The 18351-nt window shown below is 45.5% G+C and overlaps 1 protein-coding gene across 7 annotated transcripts in view; it reads left to right on the top strand.

Moving 5' to 3' along the window:
* The window catches only part of RHBDL3 (rhomboid like 3), a 143735-nt gene that overhangs the window by 69064 nt on the left and 56320 nt on the right, over window positions 1–18351 (top strand). For 6 of the 7 annotated variants that reach the window (XM_083427770.1, XM_083427764.1, XM_083427769.1 and 3 more), the window contains one exon: window positions 4725–4883. Coding sequence is in view for 4 of the 7 variants with exons in the window: in XM_083427764.1 (XP_083283890.1) it covers window positions 4725–4883 (159 nt within the window). In the remaining 3 variants the exon portion in view is untranslated. Of the gene's footprint in view, window positions 1–4662; window positions 4884–18351 lie in introns of all 7 variants that reach the window. The other variant, XM_083427767.1, reaches the window with a different exon arrangement.

Genomic DNA, 18351 nt, shown 5'->3' with positions numbered 1-18351 from the left:
AATTGATTGATTTTTATCTATTCTACACATTTTTAATTTTGTATGTAAGCTGTCTTGGGAGGGCTTAGGGCCTGAAAAGTGGCATAGAAATGCTGAGAAAGAAGTAAACAAGTGAATTAATTCCTCTTAAATCTGCAATGGAGTCACATTTGAAATATTGCCTGTGCTCCTGTCCGTTCCATCTCGTGAAGGGCATCACAGAGCTCATGAAAGCACAGAAAAGGGCAATCAAAATGATGGAAAAGGCTGGAGCACCAGCCCTGAGAGGAAAGGCTAAAATGTTTGTTTGTTTTTAAAATTGAAATCTGATTTTGAAAAGAGAACATAATGGGGCATTTATAAAATTAGGCATCAAGTAGAGAGGGTTTTTCCCCCTTTGCTTTTCTCATCATTACAGAACTTGAAGCTACACACACAGCATAATGGACTTATAGAACATTCTGCCTCAAGATGTGACTAGGGCTGGGTGATACCTGGTTTTCAACATTGCAGTACATCACCAGCTAAATATCGCAACATACTGATATATCACAATACATAATTCCAGCCTTATTTCACACATTGTGATATATCAGTATGTTGCGATATTTAGCTGGTGATGTACTGCAATGTTGAAAACCAGATATCACCCAGCCCTAGTCACATCTTGAGGCAGAATGTTCTATAAGTCCATTATGCTTTGGCTGGCTTCACGGTTTTTCCTGCAGCATGATTTTTGCATAACACTTGTGATTCGCAATATATTGCCAGGTCAAAAAATATGAAACTGATCACGATATGGACTTCAATCTGGTTTTGGACAATATATTGCCTAGCCCTAACACACATAATGATTCATGGATACAGTGGTACCTCAGGTTACATACGCTTCAGGTTACATACACTTCAGGTTACAGACTCCGCTAACCCAGAAATAGTACCTCAGGTTAAGAACTTTGCTTCTGGATGAGAACAGAAATTGTTCTCCGGCAGCAGGAGACCCCATTAGCTAAAGTGGTGCTTCAGGTTAAGAACAGTTTCAGGTTAAGAACGGACCTCGGGAATGAATTAAGTATTTAACTCGAGGTACCACTGTATATTACCAGGTCAATAATTATGAAATTGATATCACAATATGAACTTCCAACTGGTTATGTTTAATGGTGACGTTTAATGGCTTTGAAGCAGGCTGAGACAATTTGATGAAGGATAGACTGCTGTTAGCTGTGACAGCAGCATGCCTCTGAGTACTAGTTCATTGGATGGGGAAGTGGAGAAAACCAAAGGAAGCCTGCAGCCTTCGTGTGGTTTTCATGGAAACGCCTGTCTGGCCCATGGCTGGGAAGAAGAAGAAGAAGAAGGTCTCTGTGGCTGCTTAGTTCTGATTCTGTGGCTCTTCTCCACCAGCTTGTTATTTGGGGTCCCTTTTTCAGGCAGAGGAGACCCCCTCTGATTGCGATCTGGACGTGCTCTAATTGAAACTGCAGAAGTACACGTTTTCTCTGCCAAGTGATCAGTCTTATGCCAACTTTGGTTATTGCTGTGCCGCAGACTTCTTTTCAGGTTCTCTGCTTGAGGGGAAAACCTGTGCCAGCTTTAAGCTCCTGGCAAGCTGCTACTTTTGCCATCCACGCTGCTCATCAAACCAGCTTTTTCTTCTGCTTCATCCAATCAATCGCAGCCAAAGGTGCAGCTTTTGTTCGCTGTCAGAAAACCGCGATATAGTTTTTTTAAAAAAGAGTTGCTTTTAAAGAAGAGAGATTCTTGTCGCTCTTACCAAGCTGCCTTTTTCCATGTACAACATGTTTCCATGGAAAAATGCCCTCCCGGGCTGAAAATTCGCTCATAAATCCCTACCTCTTTTCTTCTGCCTTTCAATCCAACCGACAAGCTTGATATCATCATTATTGGCAAGCGGAGGCCAGCAGGCCAAGTTTGGAAGATCAAAGGCAAATCTCCCCACAGCTGAGATCCAGCCAAGACTAGACTGCATTGGATTTACTGTAAATTGCACTTCGATACTATTGGGATTCGGGTTTACAAAAGAAAATGTCTTGGGTCCGATGCCAGTTCTGGCTCTCACTTTTAATTGCGAGCACAAAATGATAGTTTGAATCCCAGCAAATTTTATCTCTCTGTTCATTGCACCTCCTCTTGCAGGAATAAAACCATTAGCAAGGACTTTATTTATAGTGCCCAGCACCCAGTAAATGTTAGAATTCTCCCCCTTTTAAAACACACTTTATTTAAATATTTATCAGTTACAAAAGAGCAGTGCATTTCATTAACAAACTACATTACATCCCCATTCCCCTCTCAAGAGTTACAATTCTCAGAGTGGTTTAGTGGTCAGTCCCTCTTCCCCCAGGGGAATGGTAGCTCTGTGCGGGGAAAACAGCACCTTTAACAAACCACAGTTCCCAGCAACCTTTGAGAGAAACCATGGCTGTTGGATATGTTTTGTATGGTAACTGCTTTAGATGTATATTGCAGCTGGGGCCTTAGTCTCTGCATCTGTAGCTGAAATAATTTGGCAGCAATTGATGGGAGAGATCCCTGCTTGAGTGCGACTGTGAGTTTAGATGGAGAATAGCTGGCATCCCTAACTGCACTTTTTCTGTGAGAGAGCTTCCATATGTACATGCAGGAAAGCCGAACGTGATCCAGAAGGAAGGAGTTAAATGCTACCTGGAAGTAGTCTCAGAGCCTAGGAGACTGTGTCAAAACCGGTCACGGTTTGCGTGCCAAAAACCAGAAGGAAAAACTTATAAACATCAACTGCAGCAAGACCTAGACACAACGTTGCAGGATGGGATTGAGAGAATGATAGCAATTGGAGCAGAAAATAGTTTTTTTAAGGTCACAGGCAGCAGCTCTGTTGCTGAGCCATTGCAAACCTGCTCCTTAACAGCCTGATTTAGATATACATAAAAGATCTCTCTCTTGTGCTGCCTGTTCCTCTCTCTTGCTCTCTCTCTCTCTCTCTTTTTAACGACTGACATCTGTCTCAAAGTTCCTTGCTGTCTGGAAAAGCCACTGAAGAACAGGAACCCTCGAGTGCCGCCAAGCAGTACAATACATTCTGATATATTTGATGGAGATCAAACTTGCTCTGCAGATACATCAACTACAGTCAGCAGAATGGGGCGCTTTTTCCACCACGACGTCTTTCTCTTCTGCTGGAGGCAAAGGCATTCCTGGAAGGAGAGAGGAGAGCTCATTGAGCTCATGGTGGTGTTCTTCCTGCTGACTCCTGTAGAATTAAAATGGCTTAAAGGGAGCTCTTGTGATACTGTGCTTCTGGTTGGGTTGGACAGGGGTTGGCAAAATTTTTTAGCCGTGGGCCAGTCCACTATCCTTCAGACCTTGTTGTGGGCTGGAGAAGTGCCATGGGGGGTGGGACTGGAAGAAGAGGCGAGTGGGGCAAGTAGTCCTCCTCCCCAGTTGCTGCGCTTACCTTCCCAGGGGCTGCCACAACCGCAGCTGCTGCTTCTCGTGGGTAGGCAGAGCAAGCTCGTCCACTCCACTCTCTGGCCCACAGGAGCCCCAGGGTGGTGGAGGGAAGATGGACCAGTGCGAAAGAGCTGGCTCCGGAGAGGGGCTGCTTAAAAAGGCGCTCAGCCAGCTCAGCCAAGCCCCCTTCCTCCTCTAGGCAGGGCAGGGAGAAGCCTGAAGGAGGGAGGGAGGAGGCGCCGCCATGGTTTGTAAGAGGGAAGGGGGGAATGGAATGGCACGGGGGGGGATGACGCAGCCCAAACAAACCGTGGAGCATTCCATAGTTGTCCTGGGGCACCAAGGGCTGCAGGGGGTCCCTTTTCAGTGACCCTGCAGCATTTATGTCACACCCTAAGGCTCTTTTGCCAGCCCTGGGAGTTTGGTGTGATGATTGCAGCCCACACCCAAACATTCTGCCATCATTTGACATCCTTCTCTAACTGAGGCTCAGTTCGGTTTTCAACACCTTGCCCAAGAAAAGCATTTAATGTGTGTGTGTGTGAAGATTTCGCCCCAAGTGCATTAAAATTCATCTATTTTTAATTAAATGAGCGAGAAAGCCATAAGCTGTAAAGAAACACCATTTTATCCAAATTTGAATGCAAGATAGGGAAAAGGTAGGTAGGTTATCCAAGGTTGATAAAACACAAAAGGAAGTTCTGCAGGCTTACACAGCAAGAGACATTTCATTTCATTTCTTCATTTATTGAATTTATATACTGTCCTATACCCAGAGGTCTCAGGGCAGTTCACAAAAAAATCACAGTATATAAAATCAAAATGAAAACAATAATCCAATAACACTCCCCCCCCCACCAAAGAGCCACATTTTAAAGGTTATAGGATGTTTATTAGGTCAGCCAAAGGCCTGGTTAAAAAGGAACGTATAATGATGGTGCCAGGCGAACTTCCCTGGGGAGAGCATTCCACAGATGGGGAGCCACTGCAGAGAAGGCCTGTTCTCATGTTGCCACCCTCCTGACCTCTTGAGGAGGAGGCACATGAAGGAGGGCCTCAGAAGATGATCTCAGGGTCTGGGTCGGTAGGAGAGGAATTTACGTTTACCTGAATTATTGGGATCTGTCAAGACATCTGAAACTAGATCCAGTTCTTGGTCCCTTCTGTGTCATTAATAGCTGTGGATTTCCCTATCATTGCAATATGACCATAATCGAAGCTATATGCCAGAGATGGGGAATGTGTTGAGCGCTAATATACCGAACCCCATTCTCTTTGGTTCTCTCTTTCAGTTTGACCCTGAAAACACTGGCTACATCAGCACTGAGAAATTTCGAAACCTCCTCCAAAGGCATGGCTCTGAGCTAGATCCACACAAACTAGAAGTTCTTTTGGCCTTGGCAGACAACAATTCTGATGGGAAGATCTGCTACCAAGATTTCGTCAACTTGGTAAGTGCTTCTGTGCTGATTGCGGGCTTGGCTCCAGGAGCCCTATCTGATTTTCTGCTCCCTTCTCACCACTGCACTGGGCATCTCTCACCTGGAAGGGTGGTGTCAAAGAGTTCGCCTGAAAGGCTTTCCATCTTCAAATGAATTCTGGTTATAATGGCCGTATGCTGCCTCCAGAATCAGAAGGAGCATGTCTCTGCTAGTATAGAAACAACAGCAGGCTATTGTGCTGAAGTCCTGCTTGTGGTCTTCCCAAAGGCTGTCTGGTTGGCCACTGTGAGAAAAGAGGAAGGACTTTGGTCTGGACTGTTCTTATGTTTTTAAATGCTTCCCCCCCACCGCCACCACTTCATATTAGCTCAGGGGCTGGGTTTGGGCCTTGTTAGTGAGGATATTGTTGATTGGGAAACTTGGAGATCCTTCTTGATAACTGACCTGATGGCTTCTGGTTCAAAATGTCCTGCCAAGAGCTTCTGTGTTTTCAGAGCAAATGTCTTTCCCACAAAGGTCAGGTGAAATAAAACAAAAATTCTTGGTCTTTTTGCAACCTACTTCTTGTGCAAGATAAGAGTTTTTCTTCAGGGGAGTCTTAGCAAAGCAAACCCTTGAGAAAATCCAATGCTCAAGGATGATTCTTCCATTCTGAGGCATACTTGTGTGTCTAATTGATAGAGATGAATTGCTGAGTAAATATACTTGCAAACTCATTCTTACATTTTTTTATACTTGCTTGGTAATTATTATGTTTAGATCTCAGTCTTCTTTTAGAAACCCAGAGCACCTTATCTGGAACTCCCAATCATTTCCAAAAGTGTGCCCTTGTAAACATGTGTGCCTTCTGGCCTAGATCCATGATCTAAAACCTGAATTAGGACCTCCGTAAGATCCAAGGATCCCACCATTACTTGCATGGTGGTGGTTGCTGTTGTTGTTGTACATAGTTTTAGAAGGAGAAAGACAGAGGTGGAGGAGGAAGAGGAGGAAGATGGACATATGTGGTAAAGAAAAATAGATCTAGACCCCATGTTGTAAGTTGAAATGAAAGTGGAGTTCTGGATGTGAAAGTGCTGAAGGCCTAAAGCAGCCCAGTGCTTCAGAATAATCCACTGTGTATAGAGGTTTACCAAAAGGACAGACAGACTAACCTTGGATTGGAAGAGATTGGACTAGATGACCCTACGATTCTATGAACCTGCAGATTAACCTAAAATGTGTGCCTGTAGGTCAGTCGCAAAAACCATACCTCCAGTTTGACTTGGAAATCTGCCTAACTCCCAAAGCAATCCATTTGGCAATTGCGTTTTATGACTTGCATAATAAGATATGGTTGCTTTAATTTTTGAAACCTCTTTTTAAAAATTTTGATGCTGAAATCCAGCTTGACAGGGCTGAATTCCTCCTGTTGCAGAGGCTAGCAGTATTTCATTTGAATGTCTGTCTCTTTTACTCAATTTTGATTGCTTTATTTGCTTGCAAACAAGATCTCACTTGGAGTGCTATAGATAGGTTTATGCTCTGCTGCTGGAACGGTAAGAAACAGCTGTTTTGACAATATGGTATGGTTACCAGACATCCCCGTTTCCCAGGGACAGTCCCCGGACAAAATCCGTCCCCGGAATGTCCCCAGATTTCATTTAATGTCCCCGGATTTATATTTTAAGTGTTGTAGATTTATTAGTTGGGAATGAATGTTGCATGATGGGTTCAACGGCACAAGACACATCATATGGGGACTTTCAGTGAGGCAAAATGGCGGGCGCCACGGCAGCAAGCAGCTCCTGAAGCTAGCCAGAGCCAACTGGCTCCGGGCTGCTGAGACTACCACTGCCACCGCCCCTGCCGAAGGGGAACCGGGGACACCCGGTGCATCAACTGGGGGAACCGCTGGCACACACACCTCACGACCCAAATCTAGCCAGGAGCGAGAGCACTCAATTGACTGCCCAGCGGCGCTCCGGGGCCAGGAAAACCCTGGAGCCAATGCAGGGAGAAGGAGAAGAGGAGAAGGAGAAGGAAGAGAGAGAAAGAGGAAGGAGGGGGAAAAGGGGGAGCTCTGACCTTGCTGCTCTGCAGCCACCGCCGCTGAGAAGGTGAGGTAGGAGAGCACCAGGAGGGCAAGGACACGTGGCTGAGCCCAGGCCCAGCTTGAGCCTACTCCACGGCAGCTAGCACTCCAAGAGAGCAGGCCGGGGCCCAGAGGAAGGCCACGCGACAGAGGAGACCACAGAAGTGAAGACATTACTTCTCAATTTAAAACAAAAACAAAAACTTTTTTTCTCTTAAAAAAAAAAAGTGTCCCTGGTTTCTTTGAAAAAAATCTGGTAGCCTTACAGTATGGTCCCCATCATTCCCAAACTCACAGCACCCCAATAAATACCCACCCTTTCTCTGTAGCAGTCTCTTATTTACACACACCCCTATATTCTCCTCTCTGCAGCAGGTATGTTACCAGCTAAATTCAGTTGTTGATTGGTATGAGTGGCATCCCTTTCATCTTGGTTTAGCTGCTGGCCTTAAAGCTAGTGATCTCAAGCATAAATTAGGTGAGGTGCTTTCTAGATGTTCCTGGGCTACAACTCCTATCATCCTTGGCCACTAGCCATGCTGGCTGCGGCTGATGGAGCCCAACAACCTATAGAGGGCACACCAGCTGCCGCTACTCTAAATCTTTTATCTGCCATAGTTTCCTTGTGGTCACATATTCAGGCAACTGGCAAACATCCCTCTCTTGCTGTTAGCTGCTGCCTGTACCTACTTTGAGGAAAAGCTAGTAACAGGAGAATGACATCAATTGAGAATCAGTATAATGTAGTGGCTAGACGAGTAAGATTTCCAAGTATACATGTACAGGATAAGGATGTGACTCTGTGCAAGATTACAGCCCCAGTCTTTCTGAAGGGGAGGTCTCATCTTTGTGTCTTTGGGGTTTAGCTCTTTCTGAGCTCAGCCTGCTTTGGTCAAGCTAAACTCAGGCTCCAGCACCTCAATCTGTTCCTTACACATTTGTTTTTCTCCCCATGAGCAGAACAGGAATGTTACTGTGCTTGTTGTATCAGTTTTCTTTACTTAGCCAGGCAAGAAGCTCAGCAGGGCTACTGCTCTGGTCAGACCTCACCTGGAGTACTGTGTCCAGTTCTGGGCACCACAGTTCAAGAAGGACACTGACAAACTGGAACGGGTCCAGAGGAGGGCAACCAAAATGGTCAAAGGCCTGGAAACGATGCCTTATGAGGAACGGCTAAGGGAGCTGGGCATGTTTAGCCTGGAGAAGAGGAGGTTAAGGGGTGATATGATAGCCATGTTCAAATATATGAAGGGATGTCACATGGAGGAGGGAGAAAGGTTGTTTTCTGCTGCTCCAGAGAAGCGGACACGGAGCAATGGATCCAAACTACAAGAAAGAAGATTCCACCTAAACATTAGGAAGAACTTCCTGACAGTAAGAGCTGTTCGACAGTGGAATTTGCTGCCAAGGAGTGTGGTGGAGTCTTCTTCTTTGGAGGTCTTTAAGCAGAGGCTTGACAACCATATGTCAGGAGTGCTCTGATGGTGTTTCCTGCTTGGCAGGGGGTTGGACTCAATGGCCCTTGTGGTCTATTCCAACTCTATGATTCTATGATGATTAACCTCATTAAATTGCAAACTAAGCATAATCATGATGAGCTTATAAACATGTGACTGTGTGTGTCTTGTGAATGGTTTTTATGCACATAGTGAAAAGCAGCAGCAGTAGTAGAATTTGCCAGCTTCAGTCGTTGGGGAGATGAAATGATCACTAGCTAAAATATAATGGATTAACTTGCCAATCCTGCTTTGCTGAGGGTTGAGAGTCTACCGAGCATGGCTGCTACTGATCAGCTTCAGCTGGGTTTTTCTAAGACCATGACCTCTTCTTCTGTTCCCCTCATCCTCAACGGCTTCCTGGGTTCACATGTTGTGGGCTCACAACAAGAGAATGTTCATGGCACAGAGTTGATGCCAGGTTATCCTAACTGAAAAAGCAAGACCTGCAAGAAAATATTACAGCATGCGGTAGAGTGCTCTTGTTCAGGATGCTTCATTTCATTCCTCCAGCAGCGACTCAAGATTCTGTGTCCACTGAGCAATGTCAGGTAAGCCACTTGGGTCATCAGCAAAGATAGGGGCCTGATGGAGGAAACTTTGCATGGCGTGGAGACTCATAACGGTGGGACGTGCGGACACCCAGCGAAGCCAAGCTTTAGAAGATTCAGTACAGACTAAAGAAAGAAGTTCTTCAGAGAGCACTTGCTCCCTCAAAGCTGCAGCCAGTCCTCAGGAGAACATTGGAAAACGGTGGCATGATAAGTCTGCCGCAATCTGCCACAATCCCTTGCATCTGCCACTCTGTTTGACACTGTCAGGCGAACCCCACTTCCAGTTTAAGACACTGGTTTTGAAAAGAAGGCTTTTCACAAGCAACTTCTGACCCAGATGACCCCTCCTATAAATGAGAAAGTTTCATTACATGTTTATTGAACCAATGTGGCAAGAAACCATTGATTTCCTATCACACCTAACCCTCTGTACCCATTCATTTACGTTTTTGCCGTTCTAGTCAATTGACCTACAGACACTGAAGCTTCAAATTAAATAGGAAATGGGGCCACTGTTCATTGGAAGCACCACTGAATGTTGGACGTCTTTTGAAGGATGTTTCCATCTATCTGAAGCCTGCCATTGTCTTCTCTCATCACCACATAAAGCTTTGAAGTGGACGAGTTCAGATCTGGAGGTGCCAACGTAGCAGTCTGATTCTGGACAATAACATTTCCAGAAGTATATTCTTCTGGATTCAGTGGGACTTAACTCCCAGCATTAACTGTGCCTGAGGTTGCAGCCTAAATTCACCTGATGTTGGAGCTGGTCTGTGGGCAATGTTCTGAGGTTAGCAGTCACCTGGTTTATGCGCGTGCATGCTAATTACTTGACAATTGTGACATCAAGTGGTGACTTTTCACATGGGAATAAGCTCATCTCAAACGAAACACTGCAGAAAGAACTTCCACATGATTGACGTGTGTAAAATTATGAGTGGTATGGAGAAAATAGCTAGGGGCAAGTTTTCCAGCATCTTCTAGGATGCATTCCTGAAAATAAGGAATGCCTTCTGGAATACTTCTGAAAACAGAAGTTCATGGTAATAACATTTATGCTTCTCGCCAACCCCCAACCTCACAAAAATAATTCTAGAACTCAGGGACATCCAGTGAAGATTCCAGACTGACAAAGGGAGGGATTTCTTTACACAGTGCATAGCTAATCTATGGGATTTTCTCCCCCAAGAGGCAGTGATGGCATTCAATTTGGATGACTTTTTAAAAAAGGACTGCACAGATTCCTGGAGGATAAAACTATGTTCTGCCTCTGCTGCTTACTGGGAATCAGAAGAAGGGATGATGCTGTTGCACTCAGTTCTTTCTTGCAGATTTCCCTCGGGTGTCTGGTTGGCCACTGTGAGAACCGAATTGTGGACTAGAAAGGCCTTTGGCCAGATTCAGCAGGGATCTTCATTAAACACAGTTCCATGGAGTCATTTCACACATTCAGTTGTGAGCTATCAAGCAATGAGAAATCAAACAATTGTGTGCGTGTCAAGCCGGGCCTTAGACGAAAAGCATTCCATTGAAACAAGAGCAGTGCCATTAATGCTTTCAGAGCTCACAGTTCTCTAGAGAAAGGGCGGAAAGGGTGCCCCGTGGATGACCTCTAAGGTACACAAAACAAGGCTATGTGGCTGAAAGACCCAGGAATTCCTTCTTCTTGTAGAAAGGGATTGAACGGTGCATCAACCAGACTTCTGAGGTCCCTCCTCTTCCCAGAGCAACTTCCTCCACCACCTGATGAGCACTCCAAAAAATTGGAGGACCCCGGGAGTGGCCTCCAAAGGAGCACATGGAACTGTCACTAAGGCAAAGCAAGTAAGACAACCATATTGCACTCATGTTGCCTTTGGGGCAGAGGTCCAGCTCTGCACTCAGCAAAAGGAGCAAAAGGAGCCCTGAAGGCAACAGCTATAAATAATATTCTTTACTGGCTACAGAGTGGTCCACCCCCCTGAACTTTATGTCTGGGTCTCAAATTGCCTAATTGCACCACCATGTTGCACAGGTAAAAGTGTTTTAGCTCAGTTATTTGGATGGAGGGATTGGTTGTGAACTGCGGTGACAATCTCTAGGTCCTGATTGTGTTGTCTTGACTAGAGATCCAGTTCTCCTATTGGAGACTTCCAGTTGTAGCTTAAAACTCAGCCTTCCATAGTGGCTGCATATGCACCGCAGTGTTACAAGTGCACATGGGTCTTCCAGGTCCAGTTTCCTTCCGTGTTTGCTTTCATGCATATTTGCCCACACATGAGCACTTTCGGTTGGAGGCTGCCTCAGTGTTTCCCATCCACACTAGTGGGACAGTGCTTGATGAAATGTCTTGCTGTCCTCTCCCCTCAATCAGTACTTCTCCACCCAGCATAAGTTCTGGAAATCTGATGTAATATTCTTAAATAGGTCCATCATGCATCTACTCACACCTTTCTGTTAACCAGGCACCACAGCAAACTCCAGCAGAAAAGCAGAACGAGTTCATTATTCAACAGAGGATAAACAGAAGTAACCAAGGCCAGCTTACATAGAAAGGAACTGGTAGCAGTGGCGTAGCGTGGGTTGTCAGCACCCGGGGCAAGGCAAATAATTTGCGCCCCCTAACCCGTGGATTTGCGCCCCCTAACCCTAACCCCCAGATGTTGCGCCGGGTGCAGCCGGCCCCCCCTGCACCCCCCACGCTACGCCACTGACTGGTAGAGGGACATAAGAAAAGCCACACACAACATAAACCCCACCCAGTGAGTCATAGGAGCATCAGCAGTGGTTGCACTTCTTTTTAACCCTTTGCACACCATATGCCGCACCTGAGGTCTGTTGTGGGCATACACACAGGTATTTGTTTACCTGTAGCCGCTTCTTTCATTTTTGTTTTTACTTTTGAGTGATAAGTTTTCTAATATACCAGTACGTTTCCAAGCACAATTCAAAGTGTTGGCGCTGACCTTTAATGCCCTAAAGGGCCTCGGCCCAGGATACCTGAAGGGAGTGTCTCTACCCCCATCGTTCAGCCCAGACACTGAGGTCCAGCGACAACCTTCCCACATGATGTGCTCCAGTTGGTAACGTGCAATTTTATGTTGGATTTTATCTTTTTAACCACATTATCTGCAGGGGGGCGGATTAAATGAAATGAGAGGGAAATGGTCTTTTATGGACTATTTAAAGAAATATTATAGCATGATGGATTTGCAAGCAGAATTTGAAGCGCGAGCAATACAGTTTTGTTTGACTTGCTTAGCATGCCTGATCGGCTAACCCTACCCCCGCAAAAAAAGAAAAGAGAAAGATTTGTGGCGCTGAAAACAGAGATTGATACAAAATACATCTTGTATATGGGTAGATTACAAGTGTGCCTTTGTATGTTCTTATCAATATTCATGAAAGAAAAGCAAGCGCCAGCTGCGAATTGTTAAAACATTATTGATCAGAGCTGTTCACGGCATCTCAAAACAAGTTCAGGACACCATCGCTTTACCCTTGGCTTGCTGCACAGCTAGAAGAGAGAAGTTTTGATTGATGTGCTTAAACTAGCGGTGGAGAAAAGGCACACAGCGGCGTTTGGTTAGGTGGTGGGCCGGTTAGTGTGAGCAATGCCTGTTTTTGAGGGGACCAGGGAACATGTTCACAGCTGCAGAATCATCTTTGAACCTGGTGCTGCTCCCAGATTCTCAGCCATATTAAAATACCTTTTTACCAACCTTGCTTGGTTTGCCACCGGGACACCCTACTGGAATGTAGTGACCTAGCCACTGCCGCTTCAACCCTAGTGACTTCCAGGTTAAACTACTGTAAGCTGATTCCATGGTCGTGAACCAGGACCATGTCTGCCCTGCAGGTTCCCAAGCTAACACTGTGGCACTAAATCAGAGAGAGAGAGGTGGCAACATGCCTTGTGAGGTTTTGTACAGTACAGTGGTACCTCAGGTTACATACGCTTCAGGTTACATACGCTTCAGGTTACAGACTCCGCTAACCCAGAAATAGTGCTTCAGGTTAAGAACTTTGCTTCAGGATAAGAACAGAAATCGTGCTCCGGCAGCGCGGCGGCAGCAGGAGGCCCCATTAGCTAAAGTTGTGCTTCAGGTTAAGAACAGTTTCAGGTGAAGTACGGACCTCCGGAACAAATTAAGTACTTAACCTGAGGTACTACTGTACTTCGCTTGCTTAATGGGACCCCCTGTGATACTCCCACAATTCACTTGGTTTGCCATGTGGGCCAAGAAGATAACAGCACAATCCCATTTTTGCTGTATCAGAACCTCTTGGAGTTTATGCTGTAGGGAAACGTGCCTGTGGACCTCATGTGAATACAGTGGTACCTCGGGTTACATACGCTTCAGGTTACAGACTCCACTAACCCAGAAATAGTACCTTGGGTTAAGAACTTTGCTTCAGGATGAGAACAGAAATCGTGCGGCCCCCATTAGCTAAAGTGGTACCTCAGGTTAAGAACAGTTTCAGGTTAAGAATGGACCTCCAGAACGAATTAAGTTCTTAACCTGAGGTACCACTGTATAGCATTCCAGTGAAAAAAATCCCCCTATGGGCAGAGGAAAGAAACACCATCCTGAGTGGGACTCGGATCATGGCTTATCACTCTCAGCTCGCTGGGCTATCCATCTCCCAGCGAGATGGAGGCATATCTGCTCCTATTATTGAGTCTAAGCTTTTAAAAAATGGTGTTCCAGTTCTTTCTTCAGAGAGATCTTTCTGCTTCTGACTGTGCTGTGTCTCCTTTTGATCTAACAAGAAGCCTGTGCAGGGTTAAGAGTCATGGTCTGCTGTGAGGCTCTGGCTGGAAGACAATTTAATTAGATTCCTGTTGGGAGCAGCTAGTACTGTGGTGACATTATCCAAGACAGTTCATTCCTACAGAGGTTCCTGTTTTATTGGTTGTGCGTCACACAGTGTTCGGTGTGTGAATCATGGAAGAGACCATGAGGGTCATCTTAGTCAAACCCTCTGCAATGCAGGAACCTTTTGACCAATGTGGGACTCGACCCCACAACCCTGAGATTGAGCCTCATACTCTACCAAGTAAGCTATCCCAGCTATAAAAGCCATTCAAGTTGGTGACCATTAAAGTGTTGTTAGTGAGCCTCTTCATGATGGGTGGATGGTAGAATTGACAGGGGTGGGTGCTGTGGGAGTGTTGTTTTCTACAGCCCTTGTTGATTCTGCCACTTGTTGATATAGGGTTGCAACTGTGTTAGCTGTGACATAGCGGTCTAACAACAACAACAATTTATTACTTATACCCTGCACATCTGGCTGGGTTTCCCCAGCCACCCTGGGTGGCTCCCAACAGAATATTAAAAACACGATAAAACAGCGGTTCTCAACCTGTGGGTACCCAGATGTTGGACTACAACTCCCATCACCCCTGAGCTGTGGCCTTGCTAGCTAGGGGTGATGGGAGTTGTAGTCCAACAACATCTGGGGACCCACAGGTTGAGAAAGGCTGCGATAAAACATCAAACATTAAAAACTTCCCTAAACAGGCCTTCAAATGTCTCCTAAAAGTCAGATAGTTCTTTATTTCCTTGATACCTGATGGGAGGGTGTTCCACAGGGCGGGCACCACTACCGAGAGGGCCCTCTGCCTGGTTCCCTGCAACCTCACTTCTCACAGGGAGGGAAGCACCAGAAGGCCCTTGGCACTGGATCTCAATGTCCAGGCTGAAGGATGGGGGTGGAGATGCTCCTTCAGGTATACTTTATTATTGATACGTTTTGTGTAACTGAAAAACTTTAAATAAAGTAACACTTCATTTGGTATAAGTGGCATAGCAGTCACTTGGGGGCTGTTGAATTGTTCTGCCTGCCACTGTGGTGAACCAATTCTTTGCACATCATATAACACACACTGGACTTCCAAATGCCACAGAAAACCACATGATAAAGCAACTCGACTGGATACATAGAGCATTTGGGCAAGATTTTGTTCCCCATCCCTGCCTTTTTGACCTTCCTTCTGTGACCTTTAGTACACTCCATCACCTCTTTAAGCCTCTTGTTTCTTTTTGTCTGTCTTTTTTTTTCATAGGAAAGGTCCTTAAGGGATGGATTGTGTCTTACGGATTTCCTGTACAAAGGAGCTCTGGCCTCAGTTGGGGGGCCTCTTGATACCAGTCACTAACAAAGAATTCAAATAACTAGTAAAAACTACTTATTAACCTAGAAAAGCATTTAAATAAAACATCCCTGTGAGTTTGATAGAACGTGATGTTTTCTGTCTCATGGATAATTAGAAATGACCAGCTACTTCTTTGTGAAGTAGGAGGAAGTGGTTGGCATCTCTCTTATTTTTTAATGGCTTTGATTTAATTTTCCATAAGTTAACCTTCGTTTTTTTAATCTGGGAATCAATGTGTCTGTGCACCAACAAGAAAGAAAGAAAGAAAGAAAGAAAGAAAGAAAGAAAGAAAGAAAGAAAGAAAGCTGGATTCAATCACATCAGAAATATGTTTCTAAAAGGGAATTGTTAGGAACTCTTCACATTTTCTTAGTACAGTACAATATTCCCTCTTAATATGGTTGTACATCCTTCTAGTCAACCCCAACTGCTTCACCATCCCAGGGAGATGCCTCAACTTCTTTAAAGTTTTTTTGGACGTCACCAGCAAAGTAGGTGCACAGCTCTTCATGAATGTATTTAGGTTGTTTTTTAAAAACAACAACAACAAAAATAGGCTCTTTCTTGAGAAAGAAGCATGTATGTACAGCAGATATAGAGACAACAAGGGACAACAAGAAATGAAGCAAACGAAATGTTAAGGGCACCAAGCGGAGGCAGACTCTAAAAGTTGTGCTCAGATGATAAGAACACAGGAATACAAATTACGATTGTGACCAGCGCATGCAATTGAAATTGTTGGATTCCATTTCCGTTTCACCCAGTGGTCACTCAACAGCAAGCTGATGTGATGGACAACAACAACAAAATGTTCCTAGAAAATTATTCAGTTGGCATAACTATTAATATATTTTTCGAGAGAGAAACTGAGACCTGAACTCACTGCTTTCCAGAAGAAAGCTATAAAAGCAGTCAAATAAATGTTGCCTTTTGAATTATCTCTCATACATATGCATGTGGAATGCAGCCTGTTTTGTTTATGGTGCTGGCAAGAGGGCTCCTTTTTTATCCTGATGGCTGTGGGTTAAAAAAAAAAAAAACATCTTCCCGAAATTTAGTTTTTCCTTTACTGGCAAAAAACAAACATGTGTTTTCCTTTGCTCCTGCTGTCTGGCAGGGCATTTTCTTTTCTTTCTTCCTCTACCACAAAAAAGACTGTTGGGAAAAATGCACTTGCTAGCAGCCCCATCGTAAGCAAACAGCAACAGCTGCAGGCAGAGATAAAGCACAAAGCTGTTTAACTAAACTTTGCTACCATCGGTGATGATGAGATGAGCTGGAGCCTAATTACAGCAAGAGGCATTATTCACTGGGATCCTTGTTGGGGGCCATAACTTGCCTTTGGCAGCCAGGGCCTGCTCAGGTCGCCTTTTTCACACAGCGTCTTGCAGGCGCAACAAAGCTCGAGCAGCAGGGCGGTGGGATCCCCTGTAGAGACGGAGTCTCCGCTTCCAGGTCAAGCATGTCTCCCCTCTCGAAAACAAAGGGCAGGCTTGTTACATGTGACAACAACTTGGATGCTGCGCCTCAGCCAGGCTCCTCTTCAGACATGTCGACAGGGGGAAAGGAGGAGGCAGCTGCTGCTGTGCTGAGAGCCACCTGCTTGCCAGCCTTCCAATATGTGACTTAGGTGAGAGGCAGGTGCAAAGCAGGGTTAGAGAGGACAATGATCTGTCTATTTGCCTCTTGATACTGCATGTATCTTGATACGGGTGGCGCTGTGGTCTAAACCACAGAACCTAGGACTTGCCGATCAGAAGGTCGGCGGTTCGAATCCCCTCAACGGGGTGAGCTCCCGTTGTTTGGTCCCAGCTCCTGCCAACCTAACAGTTCGAAAGAACATCAGAGTGCAAGAAGATAAATAGGTACCGTTCTGGTGGGAAGGTAAACAGCGTTTCCGTGCGCTGCTCTGGTTCACCAGAAGAGGCTTAGTCATGCTGGCCACATGATCCGGAAGCTGTCTGCGGACAAATGCCAGCTCCCTCGGCCTATAGAGCTAGATGAGTGCGCAACCCCAGAGTCGACCGCGACTGGACCTAATGGTCAGGGGTACCTTTGCCTTTACTGCAGGGTTGTAACTTGAGAATATTCTCATGTGTAATCCCCACCCCCCGCAATATAGGAGATAGGTAAGATTAGATCAGTTAGATTGCAAGATGTGGGGTGATTCCATGCACACAGAGAAGAACTTCACAAGATGTAGTTTACCTGCTACAAAATCTGACACCTCTGTTGCGATTCCTGAGAAATCTTGCATTTCCTTTCTGCGTTGCTTTCCAAAAGTCCACCTGCGTTGCTTTCTAAAAGTCACCTGGTTTTCACCTGGCAAACTGTGGAGTTTATAGACAAAGAGGTGAATCTACTTGCTTCTTGATGGTTCATAGGACCCCTGGACCACAGACTTGCTTCAGCGCAGAATTTTGAGTTGCATCCAATGAACACAGGAACAGAGGGAAGCTGCCTTACATGGAGCCAGACTGTCAGACCATCTACACAGTTTGTCTACACAGACAGGCAATGGTGCTCGAAGATTTCAGACTGGAGCCTTCCTCAGGCCCACATGGGGATTAAGCCTGGGACCTTCTGCATGCACAGCAGATGCCGTAAACTGAGTTATGACACTCCCTTCATGACACTTCACCTTCCCATCTTCAGCCTTCTGAGCACCCTCAAAATCTGTTCTGGAGTGTCGGCATCTTGAGGTCAAAAGGCCAGCTGGCTTGGCCCCAGCTGAAATGTCTCCCTCTCTGCCTTCGTGCTGCGAAGCTTCATCGACCTCTGCTCCGACCTACATCAGCGACTCAAGCTTGCAGACTTGAATACACTTAGCAGTATATCCTGCTCAACAGAAGAGGCTTGAAGCTGTAGATACATATTAAACTATGCATTTATTAAATATAAATCAGGACAAAGAAACATGTCGTCTCTCCTTGCCGTCTTCAGAGAGAGAGAGAGAAAGAGAAAGAAACAACAGCTATACAGAGTGGAGGTTCCGCTCACGCCAGCAATCTGTGCTGGAATGTAAACAGGCATGTGACATGCAACAATTCCATGTCTGCAGCAAAAGGTGGAATGGAATCCCAAAAGACGGACCTTCTAGGACAGGGTTTCCCAAACTTGGGTCTCCTGCTGTTTTCGGACTACAACTCCCATAATGTCTAGCTAGCAGGACCAGTGGTCAGGGATGATGGGAATTGTAGTATATTTCACAGGC

The sequence above is a fragment of the Podarcis tiliguerta genome (assembly GCF_965153285.1).
Source record: "Podarcis tiliguerta genome assembly, chromosome: 2".
Taxonomy (NCBI): domain Eukaryota; kingdom Metazoa; phylum Chordata; class Lepidosauria; order Squamata; family Lacertidae; genus Podarcis; species Podarcis tiliguerta.
Note: the sequence above shows the minus strand (reverse complement) of the source record. Positions and strands in the feature narration are given on the sequence as shown.